The sequence below is a fragment of the Anopheles maculipalpis genome, chromosome 3RL, assembly GCF_943734695.1.
Source record: "Anopheles maculipalpis chromosome 3RL, idAnoMacuDA_375_x, whole genome shotgun sequence".
Lineage (NCBI taxonomy): Eukaryota > Metazoa > Arthropoda > Insecta > Diptera > Culicidae > Anopheles > Anopheles maculipalpis.
The window spans coordinates 69983937-70002560 of record NC_064872.1 but is presented as its reverse complement, the minus strand read 5'-3'; the positions used below and the strand labels follow the sequence as shown (position 1 = coordinate 70002560).

Here is an 18624-nt window from a genome sequence, read left to right as displayed (position 1 = left end):
CTTCCTTCCCAAAATCAGCCGCCAACACTAATGGAAATGTTCCTCGGCATAAGTTTTGGCCGCCCGCAGCGCATTCTCCAGCGTTGCCTCAAAATCCATCATCTTCACCTTGCGCGCCTTCATGTTACACACTTCGGCCGCATTCTGTCCCTTCGGTGCGGCCGTTTGTGCTTTAAACGTTTCAGCTACCACCGCCAGCCAGCGTTCCGCATTGAATCGGTCACTAACCATCGCCGGTGGAACGGTCGCTCGTGCTTTCACCTGATTATCCGTAATGCTAACGACCAGAATTGGACGATCGGTACAGTAGCGGGTCGCTTTACTTAGCTGCACCTCCTCCAGGATAATGGAACACTCAAGAAAATGTACAATAAACCGATCGCTCACTGGCGGCCTTTGTTCCATCAAATTTCGCATCTCAATATCGATTAATTCGCGAAGCGATTCTCTCGATCGGTCTTTCAGCTTCTGGTAAAGCGCATTAATTACATTCAAACATCGCTGCCGGACACAGTACGGCAGGTGGATGTTATTATCGGTTCCGGTCAGCAGAACATTTTTTAACCGCTGCATTCTCGTCTCGATGATCGTAATATCTTCCGGACGCGTTTCATTCTGTTCCGCATCTTGCTGCAGCTGGTTTACATCGTTCTGTATCTGTGCGCCCTGGAAATGAACCTTCCCGGCCGTTGGTCCAGCGATCGCGTGAAACGTAAAGCATCCATTTTTCGATTGCGTTACATTTGTGATGGCAAAATCGTGCAACTCTCCCGTACTGGTAGCGTGTGTTCCACAGCAAAGTTCACGCGACACATCGTCACCGATCGAAACTATCCTCAGTCCACGATCGGGATACGTTTCCCCCGGGACGGTTGTGATTGTGGCAAAGTCTAGATCGCTGGCATTGCACACGGCCACACGGATTGGTTCGTTTCGTTTAATCAGCGATCGTATTTCGCTCTCGATCGCTGCTATTTGGTTTAGTGTAATTTTTTCTCCACTTATCGCAAGTTCCAACCGAAAGCCTCGCTCGGAAACGGCACTCGATCGTTGACACATTGGATGGGGGATCAGTTTGCGTACGACCGCATTCAGTAGGTGAGTTGCCGTGTGGTGGTGGGTTAGTTGGGTTCGTCGACTGGAGTCTACCTGCAGCACAACTTGCTCACCAATGGCAAGTGTTACGTTTGGTTGTTTTACGATTGAATGCATCACAAACCCGTTGTGATCGGTAACGGCTATTACATCGAAACTTTTTCCACCTTCGTTCATCGTTAAGCGCCCCGTATCGCTTTGCTGTCCTCCAGATTCGCAGTAAAAATTGCTTTTATCCGTTACGATATGTAACTGACCGCGGGAATCATCATCCAGCAGTAAACTAACGTTTGCTTTACATGGTGCAACCTCATAAATGCCTTTTTCTGGATTAAACGCATAATTATACCTATGCTCGGTGCGTGTTGGCTTTAAAGCGCTATTAGCGATCGAATCCTGGAGACTTTGATAGGCGGAAAGCCGCGTTTGAAGTTTTGCAGCCAGCTCGTGCTTAAAGCCATCCTTTAGCACACCAACGTGCCGCTCGTAGTCCCGAAAGTCGAGTGTAAAGTGCATCATGCCACCCAACTTTACAAGCAACTCTTCGTCCAACCCGTACGTATCGTACATTTTGTGAATAATGGCTCCATCCAGATGGCTGCGTTTGCTTTGTGCTAGCTCTTTTAAGGCACCGGAAAGTCCCGGATGTTCCAGCACTTCCGATTCTTCTAGTTGAGGAAACTGTTTCAAAAGCTCGTTCGTTTCGTTCGAACGTTTGGTGCTTAGCGCACTGTACGAGTGCTGTTCGTGCTCGATGATTTGTAACACAGTGGGAAGGTTGTGGCCCATTTCTGGATATACATCGCCCAGAATGTCTACCACGGTAGGGATGGTTTCGCGCAACAGTTCCGGATGACGGAAGGAACGATTCGCTAGGGCAAGAGATTTGCGAATGATGCGTCGCAGTTTGTGGCTGAAATAAGAGTAGAAATATTGTACAGAAAGCAGCTTCAGGGGGAGTTAGTGATTTGCGCTGAGCACTTACTTTTGCGAGGGAAACATTCCATCAGCCAGACAAGCCGTTATCATTCGACTATGATCAGCCATAATTCGGTAGGCAGTATCTAGTTCGTAGTGGGTATCGGTGGACAGAAAGCTTCCGCGATATGGTTCCAGTTTTGTCACCTAAAAAAATGATTCTTGTTCAATAAATTGATCCTTTTTCTTCAGTACATTACCTGTCTTACCTGCTGTATACGTCGGAAGATCGGTTCAAACAGATCCGTATCGTAATTGCTTAGCTTGCCCTGCAAATGGGCAACCACTCTTTCCAAGCCCATTCCCGTATCCACGTGTCGATGAGGTAGATTACTGATCGTGCCATCCTCCAGCGCACGATTGTACTGTATGAAAACGATATTCCAAATCTCGGTCAGATCTGGCACACCGGCATTCACCAAGTGTTGTCTCGCCTTTGTATTTCTATAGTCGTTTGAAAGATCCAGATGTATCTCGGTGCATGGACCGCATGGACCCGAATTTCCCATCTCCCAGAAATTGTCACGTGCACCGAAGGGAAGTACACGATCCGCCGGAACTCTAATAATACAGAAATGAATGTTTTAAATTATCTTAGCAAAATAGTGAATGCTTCATCTTACCCCAAACTGAGCCAAATCTCGCGACATTCCTCATCCGCCTGTAGGTTCAACTTTTTATCACCCCCAAAATACGTAACGTATACACGCTCCCTATCAATCCGGTACACATTCTCGAGCAAATCCCACGCCATTGCACAAGCTTCCCGCTTAAAGTAATCGCCAAACGACCAGTTACCGAGCATCTCGAAAAACGTGTGATGGTAGCTATCCGTCCCGACAACCGACAGATCGTTGTGTTTGCCACCGACACGCACACACTTCTGTGAATTAACTGCCCGCTGGCAGGGTCGTTCGGCCGTCCCTAGGAATACATTTTTAAACTGATTCATGCCAGCGTTCACGAACGCGATCGTACTATCGTTGAACGGTATCAGCGAGCTCGAGCGTATCAATCGATGGTTGTGTTTGATGGTAAAGTAATCTATGAACTGACGTCGAATTTCTTTCGCACTTGGACCGGTACTGGACACCGATGCATAGCGCACTACTTGACTGATGGTGGTGGACCGTCGGATAAAATGGGTCCGAGGGAAGAGTGTGGAGCGAAAACACATCCGGAAGGCCATTGTTTTGAATGGTTCCGCTGGCGGAATATTATACAACACCGCCACCGGCTGATGGGAAGACCGAGGTCACGGAGCCGATTGGTGACACATTTGGAGGTTAGGGTTGTTTGTTTACAAATCTGTCAAGAGTGGAACAGTGGGATTGGATGGTGAAAATTTGTTTTAACCATAAAAATATTTAAAAAATTTAGTTAGCGGAAATTGTAACTGCAATTTACTTAAAATCTGAATTTGCTATCATTTTTTGCTTATCTTTCTCTAATTAATCAGTTCCAGAAATAAAATAATGCAAAAATAACCGTTGTATGAAAGATTACAAAATGTGGCGATTTTTTTAGCATTGGGGCAAGAGTGCCATTTATACGGAGCAAGGCGACCAACTAGATAAAATCTTCAGAAATTGTGTACAAATGGAATATCAAACCAGGTGTTTCATTACTATATGCTGTGGTTAAATTTGATTCACCAATTCCTCCTCTTTTAAGGTTTTAAAAATAGTATCTGCAAGAACATAGCTCCTTATTGGCATTTCATGTGTATTATCGGTGAAACTTCGTGTTTCAAAGCGGTTCGTGTCACCTTTTGGTCACGGATCTCACAACCGATTCCATTCTAGCCCTAGCCCTAGCCACCTTATAAGAACACACCATCCATGCTTCTATGTGAACTACTAATGAAAGAAAAACGAATCTAATTTTGAGATTCGTTCCCAAACCGGCTCTAGATTGGGATGTTGATTCCAATCCAGAATTAAAGTAGAGCGAGATAATTTCATGAAAAGTCATGAAAACTTGTAAGTGAAAATTGTAAGTAAAAGATTTAAAAATCTCTTGTCGCCCGCGGCGTTCTCGTGGCCCGCAGCCTACAGGTACGAACAACTCTGCATACTCAGTTGGTCGCTTAATTGATTGACTTTAAAGGTGGCTTACTTGCCCTTAGGGTACACTTCCACTACTCTTCTCTTTATTCATAATTTTAGATGGTAATTTAATTTGTTTTTAATTTTTCTGATATAATTTACAAAATTATTTTAGCTTGAGATAAAAAAAATCTTTTGCTGCATGGGCACAATTTCGGCTGGTCGCCATGACAGCAGCCAAGCGTAGCAAAACAGCAAGCACTGACAGGGCAAGAGAAGCAAAGCAGACGCCAACTCCTACGGAAGGTGAAAAATTACCCGAAATATTTATTTTCAGCAGTTTTCCGCGGCAGTTACAGATTGTTAACGAAAGAACACGCAAAAAGTCCTGCAACAAAATGCATCGTCGTGGTGGAAAACGCATCCGAATGAATGATCCTCCAGTGGAGTATGAGGAGCCCGAACAAATGTACCAACAGTAAGTGTGTCAATCCGTCGAGGGGAAATGGTCAACAATAATTTCCAAAACTTTGCCTTTCTTTTTCCTTGCCCTTTAAAGGGAGCCACTGAACGAAAGTTGGTCATCGGGTGGCCATGAAGATGGTACACATCCGGAAGAAACGGGCGAACCGTCCCGTGGCCGGATGACACGATTGCGGGCCCGCGGAGGTGTTCCACTGAAAGCGCCCATCATCGAGGATGATGATGATGATGATTTTTTCACCAAAGAGCAACATCAGAAAAAAAGAAAGGCACCCCGTAAACCGCGCGAAACGGTACCGAAGGAGCATCACGAAAAACCGCCCCGAGTGTACCGTGAACGGGAGGAACGTGAGGAACGCGTAGTCGTGACGGACCGTGAAAGTACGACCGATGAGTCGAGCTTGTACTACATTTTGCGTCACTCGAAGCTACCCATCACTACGATCGTCGATGATTGGATCACACGGTACAAGCTGGACAAGGATGCGGCACTGATTGCTTTGATGAATTTCTTTGTGCACGCGAGCGGTTGCAAGGGTAAAATTACGCCCGAAATGCAGCAAGCCATGGAACATGTGGCAATCATTCGCAAAATGACGGAAGAGTTTGACGAGGACAGCCACGAGTATCCGCTGATGATGTCGGGCCAGCAGTGGAAGAAGTTCAAGATGAACTTTTGTGACTTTGTGCAGACGCTCGTGAAGCAGTGCCAGTACTCCATCATTTACGATCAGTTTCTGATGGATAATGTAATTTCACTGCTGACTGGACTGTCCGATTCGCAGGTGCGAGCATTCCGTCACACGGCAACACTGGCCGCTATGAAGCTAATGACGGCGTTGGTCGATGTGGCACTGCTCGTTTCCGTGCAGTTCGATATGGCCGCCCGGCAGTACGACACGGAACGGACCAAACCGCGAGACAAGCGTGCTGCAGATCGGCTCGAGTCGTTGATGGGCCGCCGGACCGAGCTGGAAGAAAATATGGACGAAATTAAGAACATGCTGACGTACATGTTTAAGTCCGTGTTTGTGCATCGGTATCGTGACACGCTGCCCGATATCCGGGCCATTTGTATGTCCGAGATTGGCATCTGGATGATGAAATTTTCTTCCAACTTTTTGGACGATTCGTATCTGAAGTACATCGGGTGGACGCTGCACGATAAGGTTGGCGATGTGCGGCTCAAGTGTCTGCAAGCGTTGCTGCCGCTGTACGAAAACGAGGAGCTGAAGGGAAAGTTGGAGTTGTTCACGTCCAAGTTTAAAGATCGTATCGTAGCGATGACGCTGGACAAGGAATACGAAGCGGCGGTACATGCGGTGAAGCTCGTCATCAATATTCTCAAGTAAGTTTGTAGCAAGAAGAGTGTGTGTGGATTAATTCGGAGTTTATTCCGCAGTAATTGGGGGTAGTAGAAAAATAAAAGCGGGATTACTCCGGAATAAACTCCGATTTTTATACGTTAGAGTTGTAGTGGAGTTCCCACCACTAGAGTGAATTCCCAATGACTGCTTTTTATTATTGTTCCCAGGAGTCATCAGGATATATTGACGGATAAGGACAGTGAAATCGTGTACGAGTTGGTGTACTCTTCACACCGTGGAGTCGCACAAGCGGCAGCCGAATTTCTGAACGTTCGTCTGTTCTGTCAGGATCCGAATGCTCCAGCTGTGTACACAAGGCGAGGCAAATTGCGTCTACCAAATACGCCCCTGATACGCGATTTGGTGCAGTTCTTCATTGAATCGGAACTGCACGAACATGGCGCATATTTGGTCGATTCGTTTATCGATTCCAATCCGATGTTGAAAGACTGGGAATGCTACACGGATCTGCTGCTCGAAGAACCGGGCCAGTTTGAAGAAATGCTTGACAACAAACAAGAATCGACGCTGATCGAAATTATGGTCAGTGCCGTGCGTCAATCAGCAACAGGAGAACCACCGGTGGGACGTGGCAGCAGCCGTAAGATGACGCTTAGCGCCAAGGAAATCAAACAGGTGCAGGATGACAAGCAACGTCTGACGGAACACTTTATTCAAACATTGCCCCTGTTGCTACACAAATACAGCGCCGACGGAGAGAAGCTTACGAATTTGCTAGCCATTCCACAATATTTTGATATTGAGCTGTTTACCACCACACGGCAGGAGTCAAACCTCCAGGCACTGCTGGACAAAATGACCCACGTCATGTCCACACACGTCGATCGTGAAGTACTTGAGACGTGTGCAAAAACGCTCGAATTCCTGTGCACCGAGGGAAGTGCCATCTACACGCGTTGCGATGTAGTGCGCTCGAATGTGATCGACGAATGTGTCACACGGTACAGGGAAGCGATCGATGACTACCGTACGCTGATTGCAGGCGATGAGATACCGAACGAGGACGAGGTGTACAATGTGAACATTTCGTTGAAGAAGGTCTCAACGCTGTACGCAAGTCACAATCTGAATCCGTGGAATTTGTTCGACTCGCTGTATCAAGACATTGAGGAGCGCATTGGTGGAAAGTCGCCCGAGACGGGCATCCCGAAGGATGCACTCGTGTACTGCATTGAGGCGTGCTTTTTCTCCATCAACTGGGGCTTGTACCATCTCGAGACGACGCGAGATCGTTCCCAAGTGCCACAGGAAGCGCACGAGTTGAATCGCAATCTGCATAAATATCTAAACGCTTGCAACCATCTGATTCGGTACGATCAGGAATCCTCCGTCCAGGAGGCAGCATTTATGTCGATCTGTGATCTGTTGGTGGTGTTTTCCGACCAGCTGCAAAGCAATGCGGACGAGAACATACAATCGTTGGTGTACCCACCGAACGAAGAGCAGCAGCAGTTGCTGAACGAATTCGTACAGACGATGGTGTTTGCGACGGAACAGGAGGAAGGGCACGATGAAACGCGTATCGAGGAGCTGCACAAACGGCGTAGTTTTCTGGCAGCGTACTGCAAGCTGATTGTGTACAACATTCTACCGATTAAGGCGGCTGCAGACATTTTCAAGCACTATTTACGCGTAAGTTTGTGAGAGACGTGCATTTCGTTAAAATTTTAACACCTTTTTTCCTAATGCTTTTAATTTCTCCAATTACGCAGCATTACGATGAGTATGGAGATATCATCAAAACGACGTTGGGTAAAACGCGTGAAATTAACAAAATTAATTGCTCCATGACGATGTGCTGGAGCTTGGTAAAGATGTTTAAAGAGCTGCAGGAAATCCAGCAGTCATCCGATGGTAGAATTTTGCGCACATCGCAAGAATTTCAAGATCTGAAAGAGTTGGCGAAACGTTTCGCGCTTTCGTTTGGATTGGATGCGGTTAAGAATCGAGAAGCTATTACCGTTTTTCATCGCGCCGGTATTCATTTTGCGGTGACATCATCAAACGAAGACCAGGACGATCCGTCCGCTGCACCACCGTGCATTGCGTTTCTGGAGGTGCTGTCTGAACTGACGAACAAACTGATAAAACAGGACAAAAAGCTCATGTATGTACCGGACCGGTAGACGTAGTGGGTGTGAGCGAGGAGGGGGAAAACGGATGTTTAATTTCACTTTTTCTTTCCGCCATACAGTCTTACCTTTCTGGATCGTCGTCTGAAGGCAGGCATTCCTTCGAGCCGGTCCGAAGATTGGCAACCACTGGTAACGTACAGGAACTCGCTGCTGCACGGCGAATCGGATCAGCTTCCCGTCACCTCGAAGCGTGCGTACACGCGCAAGAAGAAGGATGACCATGACGATGAGGACGAGCACGACGATGACGATGATAATGATTATGTCGGTTAGCTTCCAAGGTGTAGATGAATGAGTGTGTTTTATTTAACTTGTTTCTCTTTTTTTCTTTTAAATGTATCATAATTGGGTTGATCCCTAGAGCTAGAAATATAGTATGTCGTGTCGTAATGAAATAGCGTTTATGATGTCGAATAAAAATGGTGTAAGAATGAGAAAAATGTCTACCATCCCGTTTTATCCGGAAAGTAATTGAAGCCCTTAAGGGAATAGTTTGGAGTTTAACGTGCTCCTGCTGGAAGAAAATGGTAAATAATTATTCTGATATCATTTGTTTGAAGAGATTAATCGTGATGATTTCGTTTAGGAAAGTGAAATATTAAATTCAACTACAGTACAACCTAATTTGCTAACTTCCGGGCCAGCACAGTCCTGAATGCTGCCTATATCCTGCAGATTTTCGCCCCTTACTACTGATATCGTCTAAAGCTAGCAAGCTGGATTTGTTTGAGGCAAATCGACCACCGACCATGTTTTTACTCTACGACAGATCCTCCAGAAATCTCGAGAGCACCAGATCCCTACGCACCTGTTCATTTACTTCAAGGCGGTTTACAATACGATCGGACCGAACTATGGAACACCATGCAACATTACAGATTTCCTCGGAAGTTGGTACGGCTATTAAGGACCACTATGGACGGGATGCAGGGTAAGGTGAGAGTTACGAGCACGCTGTCGGAATCGTTCGAATTCCACCGGGGTCTGAGATAAGGGTACGGACTCTCCTGTTTGTTGTTCATCGCCGCTCTGGAAGGCGGAAGTCATGCGAAGCGCGAGCTTCGACATCCGGGACATGAATTTCAAACGATTTCTCCAATTCCTTGGTTGCGCGGATGATGTTAACCTCTGGGACGGTGTGCGAGAAGCAAAACAGACCCGAAACGCGAGGCAAATAGAATTGGTTGAACATCAATGCGACGAAGACAAAATACAGAAGCAGAGTTTCAGTTGACGACGACGATCCTGAGATGGTAGAGGAGTTTTGCTGCCATGATACAAACATATCTTCGGATAACAACGTAAACAGCGAAATACAAAGGCTCATTTTTAAGGGAAATCGTACCTAATGCGGGCTCCACAAACTCCTGTGATCCAGAAGACTCCAGCGATATATCGTGCATTTTGTATGCACGATATATCGTTTGGTAGTGCTCTGCGGGTATCAGGATGTCTGATGCGTTCTATAGAGCAGGGTATCCTGACGGTAGTTAAAGCCGAAAGGATACGATGTTTGGGGCACATGTTGAAGATGCTGGACTCATATCCCACCAGGAAGGTGTTCGCCAACGACCCGTTCGGCTCGAGGCGTAGAGGAGCACAGCCAGCTCGTTGGCTGTATCAGGTGGAGGCGAACCTGTCGGAGAACTAGAGTCTAAGACCAAATATCCTGGAAATGAATTCACGACAAGGCCATGTCAACACGACGTGCTCGTACTTGAGCAGGCCAAAAAGACGAAGAAGAGAAGATAATCATTTTGCCTAAAATAGTTAAAACAAACAAATGACCTAAAATTTTCCTTTCCTGTCAACATCCTACGTAGGTATAACAAAAATCTTCAAATTAAATTTCAAAACAAGAGTGAAAATGTTGTACTTACACACATCTTATCCTCTATGATTATTCAGCATACGAAGGTTTAGCTTCATCTTTGATGTGCTGTAATCCTTTGATTTGTCTAAACGGTGACTGCTAGCTAGCTCGGGACATGCATCCCACACTCATGACGATCACCCTTAGGGAATACACCAAACTGTAATCCAATTGCTTGGTAGAAGGATATGTTTGTGCTTGAGAGAAAAATGTTCCGGCATCGTTGCTGCGTTTGACAAGAAACACAGGAATTATTTTCCGGTCATTTCTTTTCTATATCCCTGGGGGCGGAAAAAAGGGGGCAACGTGTGTGTTTTGAGGGACTCATGATGATATTTTGAGCGTAAGAGATTATCGGTACGCACTGCTGTAAATAGTTGACTTCCTTTACTTGAGAAGGGTTGCTGAATTTATCATAAAGCAGATAGATCAACGCCAATTCCCTCACCGGGCGTTGGTGGCCTTACATTATAAGGCAGGTTGTAAATAATAAATTCTAAGTAAAAGCAATTAACTTTAATCTTCATTGTCACTACATAGAGCTGATTATTTCTCGAATCGATGGATGGATGGAGGCTGAGGTGAATGGGGGATGCCGATACTGATGATGATGATGCTCTGTTGCTTACCTTGACCTAATAAATTATGGATAACGATCGAAACTGTTGATTATGCAAGAATTATTGGGAGAAGAAAATGCGAAAACAGTTTCGCAGGCTTCCCAATGCATGGTGGCATTAAAATCTTGAAGTAAGCCAGTCATTTTTAGCTCCCTTGACCACTTGAGATGGGATTTGATACCGGGTCCTTCATGTTTGCAACTGGCATCTCTACCACACTGCCATAGAGTAGCGTTCCAATTAATCGTTTGCAGGACTTTTATTAAAATCCGTCCACCCGTCCGTCGCTGTTATCGCTGATGGATCATTAGCATTCCTGAAGAAGGTGACAATTTTTCATAAAGTTTGAATAAGCTGTTGCAAACCACCTGTTGTAACAGACAGCTGAAAATATTCGAAACGTTCTGGCCATTTAATTAATTCATACAACTGCTTGTTTCCGTCGAAACGAGCTGATACACGACCATGACTTGGAATCGTTAATGATGGTATGAAAAAGTTTGGATTAAATTCTTAACGAAATTTAATACTTGCGTTTGTTTGTGTGCATTCAAACGCATTCCACAAAGGCAGATGGAAACGCGGGCAGGGAAAGAATTAATATTAAACATGCTGTTGATGGGCGATGTGTGTAACGATGCTCCAATTCCCCAAACGATTGAGTTGGGTTTCTTTTTTTTTTTTGAGGGGGACAAAGAATTTACAACACGTTGACACAATTACCATATCCCAATGCGCGATAAGGCGCAAAACCCAAAAACAGTCGATTCACATTTGAAACTACTTTTTTAAAGTTAAATAATACAGCTTGGTTTGAGGCATAGAATAAATGCACCAAACGTAGTACCAAAATCTACCCATTCTGTATTGGGGAATATTGGATGCTTACAGATTGTTATCTTTGGATCCTTTTTTTGTTCAAAAAGCCGCCCTCAAAGAGACATAGCACTAGTTTTGTTTGTGTTTCATCTGTTCGCTGATGAGTGGAGAGGCATCTCACGTCTCACAATCGCTAACTCACTGTCAGCTCATCTCAACCAGAGCGGCTTTCCTGCTCTATCGTCGAGCAAACTCTCACGCGCAATATCAAGCTGAGGCCCACAGCCCGCAGTCGAACATTCGAAAGCTCTCAGATTTGTTCTTGTTTGCGTCGAGGAACGTCGTCCGTAGCGTACCGTGAGTGTTTGGCTGTCGTGTTTCCGTGAAGGGTTTGCCACAGGGCATTCGGCATCTTCGGTGGTATGTTTTGTGCTGGATAAACAACGCACGGAAGCCGGTGTGCCGCGTTGTGCAAATGTGTTAATCAGGAATCGGCAAAGTTTGGAGTTCATGTGCAAGCTGAGTGAATTCTGTAGCAAAAGTTCGCGGTGGTATATTTTACAGGTGGTGTTTGTTACAACAGCACGTGATCATGGAAGAGAAAGTGAATAGTTGGTAGTGGGGTTGTAGGTCATTGTAAACGTACAGCCGTGGAACGGGTTTTTTAAGGGTTAAGTTGAGGTTAGTATTTGAAATTAATTGATCTTTTCTTTCCGAAAAAACTGCATCTTTCTTGAGGGATTTTTTAAAAAAGCCTTACAAGAACAGTAAAACGTTTTCTTGGTGATATTTTAATTTAGAAATTTATCCACCTTCTATAACTCCTTTTATTTAATACATTTGATTTTCAAACTATTTATTCTCCTCTTTATCTTCCTTTTTCATCGATTCAACGTCGTTTGAATAACACAACGAACATCCGAACTATGTGTTTGTGTGCCCGTTGTGCATCAGTATCAGTTACAAAAGGTACGCCGGGATTGTGCTGAATGATTGGAATATCTCTTTCTGCCCGATCTGCATACAAGACTGCACAAGATGATAGACGGTGCGTTTGCTTCACCACCAGGATATATTCATAAAACTCGAGAAAAGAGGGAAAAAGCAAAGCAAAAACTGCTTTCCCAATTAAAGGATCCTGCCTGCCTTTTTAGCCGGATACTCATCCTGCTGATGTATGTCGGGCATGTCGGTATTTCGTCGATACTGTCTGATCACTGTTGTTGAATTGTACAGCGTTATCACATTTCACTCGGCGGGTGTGCTGACATGTCGGACCAAGTTCCGATCGTTCCTCATCTATCCCGTCCGTCCGCTCCGCAATGTTGAGGCCTGTGTTTGCATGTTTCTCGTAGGGGGCGAGCAACACAAAACGACACACGCTTTTAAACCGAGACACAACAATAGCAATTCGGAGCTGTGTGAGTCTTCCCTTTGCAAACCCATTATGCAACGGTTGCAAGAAAATATGGTCCATTTCGCTTCGCTGCTCTCGCACACCAGAACGTGACCGAAATGTGTAAAGCAAGTTTGCGAAATAGATCGATCCCGTTCCACGGATGATCCACCTTCCCTCGTGCCTGCGTGCCTGCGTACGTGTAAACATCATCATTGTGGAAAGGATTGTTCGGCTAATGGTGGTGGTCTATACGTGAGTTGTAACTGGATCGAAAGGATGCTTGAAAACAGGTGAAGCAATAAAGCAGGACAACATGTTTTGTCGCTTCACGTTTCAAAATTAGAAATTGAATTTATGAGGCCAAAACACCCCCCCAGGGCAAGGTGTGGGTGCAAAAACGGATTGTCCGAGTAATCGTTCCTAATTTAGATCCCCCCCCCCCTCACCTAAGTCTTTCCCTTTGTCCCCTTCTCTTACTGAATGTCAAATTACAACAACTGATCGGTTTTACGTTTAATCATCCGTTACCGGATGATAACCACAGAGCCGTACAGGACTGCTGCAGCTCTGCCAGTGACCAGTGTTTGATACGTTATATATTAACGCGTCACCAGAAACGGACGGGATAAAATTTATCGTCCCTACCTAAACTGAATCTAATAACTTTGTGCAACTCGCGCCACTCGGCTTCCAATTATAAAAAAAGCTACTGGATGGTGTGACAAATGCGCCGAGAGGGACACATACACACATTGAAACTGGACTGCTTACCGACGATGTCAGTTGGCTCTTTATTGGAACGTTCGCTGTCCAAGCCTTACCCGCGCGTTTGCCCATCCCTTAACTGGACAGGCTAGAAATAGATTGCTAACCGGCGGGAATTTCCAACGGGAAAGTTACCCCCTCTTAAAGGGTACCAACTTCCGGATAGGGTAGCTGTCCCAGTATAGGGGATGTTTATAAGAATCCCTTTTTTCACTCCCTTTTTTTTGACAAATGCAGCGTGACATCCGCACACACACACACACAACACCGCAACGAGGCGACGAGTGTGCGGTAGTATCAATACAAAACACTCTTCATAACGTGCAAGACGACACAGCACCGGTTCTTTTCACCGGGCAGGCGAATGAATGTATAATGTAAAGATAAGAAAGTTTAGTATTCCGACATCCTGTAGGAAGCAAACACCTCCCGAATCATTACACGCTTTCTCGGTACCACTGCCTACCATGGTGCTGCATTTCCCTACCACGTGGTAGGCAAACGATGGAGACGCCTGGTAGCTCATGCTTTTGCGGTTTGTATTATTATTGTCTTATCTTTAGCATACAATCTATCCCACCCCATACTATCAGAGGTGGGGGTTAAGTGTGCAAGGTAGATATGCATACAAGCACAGACACAGACGCAGCATCGGTGAGACTGTACCGGAATGTTGTGCAGCGTTGGGAATGTGTACGAGATGAAATTTTTCAGCTCGTATGGCGTAAAGGCGTAGCCGCCTTCGCCGCAAAAGATGAAACGTATTAAACGTATGCACATTGGAGGGATCACAACGCACTCGGTCTCGGTGCGGTCGGAAGGTTAAGAAGGTTAGAGGGATAAATTGAGCCATCAGGTTGACCACCGATAGATAAATTATGTAGCGTGCTTTTACATTACGAGTTAGTCATAAGCTCGTTCGGTGGTTCGTTGTATTCGAGGGATATACAATACTCAGTTGCTTTATTCCAACTAACCTTACCTGCTCTCTCTCTCTCTCTCTCTCTCTCTCTCTCTCTCTCTCTCTCTTTCTGTCCTTCTTTTTTTGGGGGACCAGAAAAAAAGGGAATATTTTTACCCTATAGATAACATTCCAAGTAATTGTTTTCGCCTTTATGTCACGCGTTGCAACCCTCCGGGTAGCGGACTTGTGCCAACTTGTGGCCATATAAAAATGTACTTTTTCATCTTCCGGTGGTTTTCCTTCCTTCGGTAGGGTGGAGGGGGGGGGGGGACCATTCGTACCGAGAAAGAAAAAAAGGGGTTCAAAACATGCCAGGGGTTTGCTTTCTGGAGGCTTTGGGCTTTGCTGCTTAACGTGATGCAGCGAGCACATCTTCAACACTTGACTAAAACGAAATACACAGACACACAATAATATAGTTCGAATTTTCACTCGACATCAGAGAAGTACCTGACCCGCCGGAGGGTACCCCGATGAAGACACAACACAAGTTTCGGTGACAGAAAGAAAGAACAAAGCAGAAAATGGCAAACCCGGTAGAGATTTAAATTAAGTTACCAGCAATAGCACGCCAATATCCGGCACACAACCATTTGCGTCTTTTTGGTTCGCTTTTTTCTCGCTGGGGGTTTTTCGCCCGTTTCCAAACAGTGACTTGTTAGCAAAACAAAATATCCGCCCGTTCCGTGTGGTAACTCGTTTTGACAGAGCGGTAAAGTGAAAAAGGGATTTCCACAAACCCTATCCGCTTTTCTTTTGCAGTGCCTTGAGGGGAGACAGGTTTTTTTTGTTTAGGAGGACAGTGATGACTCTTAGAATCACTCGATGCTCGATGTTCAATTTCATTTGCAGTTTCGGGAAGGGTTTGTTTGGGGTTCCGGACATGGTTTCACCCATGGCCACAAAGCGTCCGAATGCTGGCGGTGCATTTATATTCTCCATTGATTGTCGCTTAGCGTGAAGGATTCTCCCGTTCCGGGCTAGTTCGTATGCTAATTTCTATGCCAAGATCTACAACCCACACACCGGTCAAGCTTGTTTGTGGGTGTTTTAAAGCTATTTTAGTTTTAGTTGGGGTCTAAAGTTGGATTTTGGTCGGAATAACGCGATGCTTGGGCTGAGGCGACCGGGCATGATTATTTAATAATATAAGATGTTCAAAGTGGTTAGCCAAAAGCGGACCGTGGCTATTGTGTCACCGACACTACTGAGCTGGCCAGATTGCAAACACACACACACACGCGCTGGGTGCAATTGATGAATTATTTACGCCCACTTGGCTGCGGTCGTCGAGCGTTAGGTCATCCGATTGCGGTGGTGTAGAAAACAATAGCGCGCTCGCACACACACACACAAATTCACGGATAGCAACCAATTCTAAAAACATGAAAAGAGATTAATAATTTAAATTTCACACCCCCCCAAGGCATCTCGTATTCTATGCATGTGCCTTTATCACGTTTTTCTTTCTTTTGGGAAAGCATTTTTAGAAGATTTAATGGTCTCCAAACCGGCCAACATTATCATCCATTTTACAGCTCTGCAGCTCGTACATATGCGAGTGCTAGGTGACAAACAAGCGCACAGGCACACAATTTAATTTAGTTTCCTGTTGAAAAGCACCATTTGCGTTATTGGTTTTTAGTTCGTGGCGCGTTGTGCAAGTCCCACCATTCTTTCTACACGGAAGTGGAAGAAGCAGCAAAAAAAAAAAAACGAAGCCGTTCATTGATCTTTGACAGTTTGTTTGTCGTGTGTGCCAAGTGACTTATAATTTTGTTCGCTGCACAAACTTTTCAGGTGCATTCGCAGTAGGTTGTGCGACGTGCGGTGATCCTTAGCAACGTTTGGAAAGATATCGGAAAACACTACCCTACTTTGGGCAAAAGTTTTTCGCTAAATTGCACGTGAGAGGGAGCTAGAGAAAGAGAAGAAAAACGAGGAAGAAAGAAAACAAAATTAGATCACATACACAATTGTAACAAGTGGATAACAATCTTCTACAAGTTGGGGAGGGGGGAGAAGCTGGGGGGGAGGGGTTCTTGGGGTCGTACAAAGACAGAAGAAAAAAAGAGGGAAATACAATTTACCTTGCATTTTTGCTGTTTTTATTTCTACCAGCAACTGGGCGCCTCCATCACAGAACCGTCGCAAGAGAAGTTTCACACCTTTCGTTTGCGTGCCCCTCCTACACTTTGAGATAAAAAGGGGTAGCATAAGATTAAAAGCAGGATGTTTGCAAAAACACCTACTACAAAACGATCGTCCCAAAAGTTACCCTCAAACAGCAGTCAATTTTAAAGGTTGCAATATTGTTTTTCTCTCACCCGTTGATATTAGTACCGGCCAATCCGGTAGAACACACTGGAGCAAAGTTAAATGCTGGTGTAAAATTTTAATACCAATTTATATGGTACGTGGTAGTTTTGGGTGTACACCAGTGCCGTTTGCTTCGTTGCTTGGTTTGAAGCGTGTGCTGCTGCAAATTGTTTCCTACTGTGAGCTACTCCTATCGGCTTGTTGTCGTTGCCTCATCAAAGCATGCTGCCGATGATTTTTTGTTCAACTCTCTCGCTCTAGAGCGCTAGTCGACTGACGACAAATGTATCCTTGGCAACCGTCAAAAGCGTCAGTGTGCGTAAGGGGTTGTGAAATGGGGATGAAGCGCACACGTGTAGCAAATGAGTAAATCGCGAGTGTTAAGTGCTCGGGTTAAGCGCAAATATGGGGCGGGGAAAATAAAGGAAAGCCTAAATAGTACACCCCCTTTCTACCACCGGAACACACCGCTTCCAGATGGCACATAATTTCAACGGGAAGGTGTAGATTAACTTCAACCAAAAAAAAAAAAAAAATCCATGAGCGTGTGAGGGTGAGAAAAACTCACAACACCATGCCGCTGAGTGAGATGAAGAGCTGCCCAAATGTTCTCTTTCGTCGCTTTCTCCAGTACGACCGAGGGGTCGATTGTTAATCGCAACGCTCAATCGCACGTCAATTAACAATCTAACTTAGCTCGTTCATAACCTACAAAATGGCGATCAACCGGTTGGGAGGGAAGGGAGGAAAGAAGAGGGGTTAGAATGTGCTTTTTGCACCCTTTTGGTGTTTCGCTACAACATCTAACTCACCCCAGTTGGTGGCAGTTGTGTGGCTAAAATGGCTAATTTTTGCTTTCGTTTGCTCCTATTTGCTTGCTGCTAAAATCACAACTTACTTTCCATAATTGGGTCGATGTGTCGGTATTTGAAAATGTGTTCTTTTGTGTGCGTACATAGACATGTGACGCAATATTTGCCACATTAGCGGGGTGCCAAGGTTTTTTGTATTTTCTTCATCTGCTCCAACGATTTGTTTGATCTTTTCGATCTGTGACAAAGGGAGAGAGAGAGAGAGAGAGGAGGATGGAGAAGGGGAGCATAATACGTCGTAGTACATCGATCGATTTGTCATTCCAATCTAAAGCAAAAAAGGTAAAAGCTCATCAGTTCGGGTAACCGTTATTTCAATCTTTTACTCGAGTTATTCACTTTACTTTACTGCTTTGGCTATGTTTTCCACCCTTACATTACGAAATTTTCTTTTGCAGTACGCATTTCATTTTATCTATTGTATGTATTTTGGGGACTCGTTTTTCTCTCTCCCTGTCTCTCTCACAACCATTCGTATGTGCGTATTGTTCTGCTGTATATTACGTTTGTGTGTTCCGCTTTCCGTGCCCGGTGTGTACGGCGGCGGCTTGTTTTGTCAAAGGCTGATCAATTTAAAATGTTTGTTGATCCCTTTTTTTGTTGCCAACCTATCGTGCGCCAAAGGCAGAAAAAGGCGTTCACCCCATTCACCCTATTCTTGTTGTTCTTGCCATCTTGTTTTCAGATCTGTGGAGCGCAAACAAGCGTGTAAAGGAATTCAATCACCACCCGTCATCGGACTAGTGGAGCACACGCACACATGTACACAGTTCGGGAATTCGGGACCAATCAACCGAAAGCGGAAAGGATACAACAAACCCCCTACAAAGGAATAAACGTGCACCGGGGGCGCGCGTTTGTTTGTG

The 18624-nt window shown here is 45.2% G+C and overlaps 2 protein-coding genes across 2 annotated transcripts; one reads left to right on the top strand and one right to left on the bottom strand.

Moving 5' to 3' along the window:
* Positions 1-27: 27 nt before the first annotated feature.
* Positions 28-3339, bottom strand: LOC126561525 (alanine--tRNA ligase, mitochondrial). Its single transcript, XM_050217730.1, has 4 exons — positions 2697-3339; positions 2283-2634; positions 2081-2220; positions 28-2008 (listed from the first exon to the last, which is right to left on the bottom strand). The coding sequence occupies exons 1-4, from the start codon at positions 3260-3262 to the stop codon at positions 28-30; spliced, it is 3039 nt and encodes a 1012-aa protein (XP_050073687.1). The 5' UTR covers positions 3263-3339.
* A 1169-nt stretch (positions 3340-4508) lies between these two features.
* Positions 4509-8400, top strand: LOC126561463 (cohesin subunit SA-1). Its single transcript, XM_050217628.1, has 5 exons — positions 4509-4599; positions 4681-5952; positions 6139-7624; positions 7705-8099; positions 8187-8400. The coding sequence occupies exons 1-5, from the start codon at positions 4520-4522 to the stop codon at positions 8398-8400; spliced, it is 3447 nt and encodes a 1148-aa protein (XP_050073585.1). The 5' UTR covers positions 4509-4519.
* The last annotated feature ends 10224 nt before the right edge of the window (positions 8401-18624 follow it).

Bases quoted from the DNA above. Each gene is read 5' to 3' on its own strand.
- LOC126561525 (XM_050217730.1), bottom strand. From the start codon at position 3,262: ATGGCCTTCCGGATGTGTTTTCGCTCCACACTCTTCCCTCGGACCCAT. The intron at 2,635-2,696 runs GTAAGATGAAGC...CTGTATTATTAG, and splicing joins GAGATTTGGCTCAGTTTGGG to AGTTCCGGCGGATCGTGTAC. The intron at 2,221-2,282 runs GTAAGACAGGTA...TCATTTTTTTAG, and splicing joins TCTTCCGACGTATACAGCAG to GTGACAAAACTGGAACCATA.
- LOC126561463 (XM_050217628.1), top strand. From the start codon at position 4,520: ATGCATCGTCGTGGTGGAAAACGCATCCGAATGAATGATCCTCCAGTG. The intron at 5,953-6,138 runs GTAAGTTTGTAG...TATTGTTCCCAG, and splicing joins CTCGTCATCAATATTCTCAA to GAGTCATCAGGATATATTGA. The intron at 7,625-7,704 runs GTAAGTTTGTGA...CCAATTACGCAG, and splicing joins TTTTCAAGCACTATTTACGC to CATTACGATGAGTATGGAGA.